General features: G+C 45.9%; 1 protein-coding gene across 1 annotated transcript in view; it reads left to right on the top strand.

Moving 5' to 3' along the window:
• Positions 1 to 243: 243 nt before the first annotated feature.
• The window catches only part of Bmp3 (bone morphogenetic protein 3), a 23,046-nt gene continuing 17,863 nt past the window's right edge, over positions 244 to 5,426 (top strand). The window contains exon 1 of the mRNA XM_028773737.1: positions 244 to 553. Coding sequence (XP_028629570.1) covers positions 244 to 553 — 310 coding nt within the window. The remainder of the gene's footprint in view (positions 554 to 5,426) is intronic.

The following is a 5,426-nucleotide window of genomic DNA, read 5'->3' as shown; positions in this document are numbered from 1 at the left end:
GCGCTTGACAACTCGGCTGTGCTCGCCCAGACCGTCCGCCCTCCGGCCTGCGAGGGGAGCTGAGCGGGCGCGGCTGCCACCCAGAGCCCACCTGCCGACCCTTGCGGCCCCGCTCCAGCTGTGCCCGGCTCCCAGCGTCCGCTCCGCAGCCTGAGCGGCACCCCGGCTCTGCCGCCGTCCCTTTCCGTCTCCGGAGTGTCCCGGGCGACCCGAAGTAGCGCGGCACGACAGCGGGACTTCGCCATGGCCGGGGCGCGCGGGCTGCTGTGTCTGTGGCTAAGTTGCTTCTGCCTGAACCTGGCACAGGGACAGAGACCAAACTTGCACCTCCCGGGACTCGGCCGGACTGAGCCAAGCGACCGCACGACAGGTGGTGGCCCGAGCCCTGACCTGCGGCCACATGACAAGGTGTCGGAGCATATGCTGTGGCTCTACGACAGGTACAGCGGCAGCAGCAGAGACCAGGCTGCCAGGACCCCGGGCTCGCAGCTCCCGGGTCCCCAGCCCCTGCGCGGTGGTAACACGGTCCGCAGCTTCAGAGCCGCAGCCGCAGGTGAGTGGGGAGGAGAGGGAGCCCATCCCACCCCGGTGCAGAGGACAGCCCCTCCCGCCGGGACACTCCGCTGTCTCTCCACAGTACTCTATAGGGACTTTTCCAGTAGGCTGCTCTCCGGTCCCCTCTGCACTCTCGGAATTCTCCAAGGGCGTTCCGCATAAGCTGTTTGAGTCCAGCCGAGACAGTGGCTTAGTTAGAGGTGCAGCAGGGAAGAGGCCAAGGGAAGACACTTCCGGGCACCCCTAGGGAAATCTTATGCTGATGATTAAACTGCTCAGCGGAAATTCCCTCCGACCGGCTTTGGCAGCATTTAGATCGAAGTGAATGCCATTTTATGCCAACCCTGGACCCAGAGAGAAAAGTGCACTCAACAGGCACTTATCCTGACACAGTGCTCACTCTTAACTCAGTGACCTTTGTGTTGCTCTATCTGACACTTTCTTCTTGATAGTCCCCTAGTGGCAAACACACAAACAAAGCCAGGTGCGTGAGTGTTGAGATTATTTTTAACCCATCTGGGCAAATAAGTCTTGCGTGGTCCAAGCTGGGAAAGATTTAGCTTGGGAAGAGATCGCTGGTGGAGAATAAACATCTCATAGTATCAGCAATGAAAATCTTCTCATCTCCCCCCACCACCACCATCACCTTTTTTTTTTCAACACAGATCCTTGAGGCTGAAATTCATGGTTTAACGCCACCCCGCCCCACCCCTGCCAGCTCCTGTGCTGAACAGCTTACTCTAACAGCTTGAGGGCAAACTTTCTGGACACTCACTGTTGATCTGGGTTAAGGATGCACCAGGGCTTGTGTACATTACCTTCAGGATTAAGGGAAAGTGATTGAAAAGTCTGCCTTCCACACTTGGGTTGAAGAACAGTCAGGAATGTTCACGGGTCGAGGCTGTCTCTCCAGTGCTCTCTCCATTCTGTCCAAATCCCTAGATGAATTTTCTCCTGGCCTCACTCGTTAGGACTGGGGCGGGGAGGGGGTTATCCATCAAGGAAAGCCCTTGCTAGCCACTGTGAATTTGCTCTGGAGCTCACGGGCATGACGCCATTTACAATAAACGTGAGTTATGCTTTTAATGCAGAGAAGTCTTTAGCAAGAAGCTGGGCCAAGTCAGATTTCACTTGCTTCATAGATCCACAGGCAGGATCTGAAAAGAGCTATCCTCTCTTGGGAACACAGAAACCTATCCTGCCTGGTGCTAAGCATCCCAGCCACTTGAAGAGACCCCTCTAATAGCCCTGACACCACTGACCCATCTATTTACACTAGTGCATCACTGAGGGCAGAGCTGAGCAAAGAGCACCTTGGGAGCAACAGGATCTGAAGGAAGCTGGTGGGTGGGCAAAGCAGGTGGCAGTAAGGAGGATATTTAAAGCATCCTGGCTTCGATATTTCTATTTGCTTGTGTTCCCAGAGGATAGTTGAGGCATCCAACTGACAAGTCATGTTTTTATCAACAGATTTTATTTTTAGTGCGCACCACAACGTTTGAAGGTAAAATTGGATTTTTGTCTCTTTCACACATATTGATTGTTTAGCTACTGATTTTACACTAAGTCCTGGGTAAGACCTATCTACCATCTGGGTTCTTGCTCTTGCTACTCAGTATAATTCCGGTGTCCGTTATCAGCCTTACTGTGTCTTATACCATCACATGATAAACTCTGTAGCAGAGGCCAGACACTCCCTTGAAATGATGGATTGCCCCTCCGAACATATACACAAGGCTATGTGCCCTGATAAGAAAAGTAATCCTTTAGCATCCTACAAACTGTCTTAATGACATATTCATCACATGTAGACACTGTTTTTTTGTAAAAGCTGAAGTGTCATGTTACCTCCTTGGAGACTCCTGGAGAGGTGGCTCAGGTTGGATTCTTTCCAAGAGAGTTTAGTTGCTCACGCAGTGAAAGGATTTTATAAGTGAAAGGAAGTTATAAGACTTGTCTGGCTGTAATGAGACAGGACTCCAGGAAGGTGATGAAGCTTTGGTGCTTTTCTCTCCCTTCATCAGTACCAGTGTGCCGGACACACCCTGTACTTGGTGGTCCTCATTGATGTAGACAAAAGACACTGTCTGTGTTGATAAGTTAGATTGCTTTTTCTAGTCCAACATGCTTAAATTCCACAACGTATGTGCTTCTTTCTACCAAAGATGTTACAGGCTTTGTGGGAGGTCAGGTTCCTGTGCTCTGTACATGGAGTGACCACTGCTCTGCCAGGCTTTCTGAGTGAGTGCTTACTCGGGCTGAGTCATAGCCTCGGAAAGGCTCCTTGGAACTCACCTGATTGAAGTCATTTATTGTTCTATCTGAGGTTTAGCTGCTGTGGTCTCCCTCTGATTGCTTCCCTGATGGTGGGTGGCATTGATCCTAAACACACTTTCTGCTAACCTCTGTTCTCCTCTCAGCTCTGGGAGGTCCATGTGCCAAAACCGTAAGCTTAGAGTCTTAGAAGCTTTACCTCTGATACGTAAGAGTTTATGTAAAGGTGAATTTTATCGTTCTCTTTGTAAAAAGTGATTCGCAAAAGTAAGGATGACAGAGAAGTCCAGGCTGATAGAAACATATTATACTGAGACAGAAGGACACAAAAATAGCTTAACCTTGGTTTAAGTTTGTCCTTGGATACTGTGGGCTAACATAATATTTTTCATGAGGTTTTCTCCTGTCCTGATCCTTTGCAGTGCACAATTTATGCTCCTTTTTTCCATGGTCACTTGATCTTACTGGTCTTACTCTTAACGTCTCTAGAAAGAGCAATGGAAGCTTGGGTTTCTTATTTTAAAACTATCACTACTTATGACGTGCAACTACAAAAAGATCACATTCCATGAATAAAAGAAGGAAATACTGAAGTAACACAGGCTCACACATGAATGTTTTGCCCCAGCAGCAAAAGACAGAGGATTCTTACCTACTGTGAACCAAAGCATTTCAATATAAAGAACTGTGATCTTGACATATCTCTAAAAAGCAATGCTAACCTATAAGGCTGTAGAAAGTTGGTATATGACCCAGGCCTGAGAAGTCATTGCTTGACTAGAGGCCAGTGCCCTGAGGAATACGTGGATCAGTAGGAAAGTGCACTTTGTTGTTATTGTCGTTGTTGTTGTGTTCCATGGCAATAGAATATAATAACTTTATTGGGATACAGTTATCAAGATTTCGGGCACCTAGAAACAAGGCTTGACTATAGAGTCCTTGGCTTGTATGATATTTTTATTTAGAGGACAATAGTACATCTGGAAGAGGGAGCTGGGATACCCAGCTGCTTTGAATTACACACTACTTTGAATACATGATAGCCTCTAATGAAGTTTTACTGTAATAAGCAAGACAGCTTTACAATCCCTGACATTTAAAAATCCATAATACCATGAATTCTCAATTATTCATGCTGGGTGGAAAGGAAAAAGAGAATGAATTACTTTAAAAAAAATGTAGCTTTGTAGTGAAGTTACATATACTCAAAGACCCCAGGAGACCAACAGGTCAGTGTGAAAAAGTCCTAAGCCGGTAATTCATTCAAGCAGATGGTTTACTCAATTTTATACACTAAAATCTATGCATAATAAGGAACTGAGAAGAAAACACACTTTACCTGAGCCATGGAAGTTCATAAGTGCACGTTCGATTGTTTCAACTATTTTTAATTAGAAATATGAAGGCCAAATCTACTTTTAAGTATTTTTCTATTATAAACTTTTGTATTAGGAAGATGGATTGAAGAGAACAGGTCCTTTCATGGAAGCAGAAATAGGTGTCATAATATATCTGCTGGACAAAGTTTCAGCATACAGAGCTAATTTCAAAACCCATTCTTTCCAGCAGCCTGATCTTATTTTATAAAAGAAGACTTCACAGAAAGAGGACTTTGGAAGGTATTGTATAAAATTGGAAGACAAGGTCAAATGAGTTGAAAAGAATGAGCAGTGTGGAATGTATCTGTCCCTTTAACGTCTGTTCTCCCTTTAGAAGATCAATTCTTTTTTCCTTTTTCCTCAAAAGAACCTCCTGAGAATTGTGGCCCTAGGATGTCTAGTTGGAAAAACACTGGGTTGAACATATCCTAATTCACCATAAAAGTAGATCTGCAAAATTCAATGACGGTCACGCTGCAAGCAAGCTGGGCTCCCACCTCACAGGGGTAGGGGCTGGGGATTTGAGATTGCACCATCACTTCTTAGATGTAGGTCCATTTGGCACTGTCTTCTTTTCTCCAGGTTATAAACTTCTATAACTGTGGAGTCTCTGTCTTTGCCTTCCATCTCCTCCTCCTTAGTTTTCTTTCATTGTTTTCTTCTCTGTTGTTGAATTTTTGTTTATTTGTTTCATAGCCAGCATAATAGCTTGAAAGGAAAAAGTTATCTTATTTGTGGAGCAATACAGTGGTGGGAGTGAGGACCCCTCACTAGTGTCTGGGTCAGCACTCATACCTTGATTAGAGAAATATTCACTCAAGACCTCTGACAAGTCTTTTGTTTATCTCCATTGTATGTTGTATTTAACAGAAATGCTATCGCATTCATTGTCTATGATCTAACCATATTTCTGTGCTATACTCTGGGACAGAACTTTTAAACCCAAAATTTGATGATTTTCCCTTTTGTTGAATTTGCAAATCCTGGTAGTTAGTGTCTTCATCATTTTACTGTGGTAGTCGTATCCGAAAGTTTGAATTCTTATGATTATGTTATGAACTATGTCATTAAATAGAATTTGAGAGAGAGAGATCAAGAGAGAGGGGGGGGAGGAAGGGGAGGGGGAGGGGGAGGGGAAGGGGGAGAGGGAAGGGGAGGGGAAGGGGACGGAGGGGGAGGGGAGGGGAAGGGGGACGGAGGGGGAGGGGAAGAGGGAGG

This window comes from Grammomys surdaster, unplaced genomic scaffold (genome assembly GCF_004785775.1).
Source record: "Grammomys surdaster isolate TR1022 unplaced genomic scaffold, NIH_TR_1.0 233, whole genome shotgun sequence".
Classification (NCBI taxonomy): domain Eukaryota; kingdom Metazoa; phylum Chordata; class Mammalia; order Rodentia; family Muridae; genus Grammomys; species Grammomys surdaster.
The sequence above is the reverse complement of the archived record's forward strand: the minus strand, read 5'-3'. Positions and strand labels throughout refer to the sequence as shown.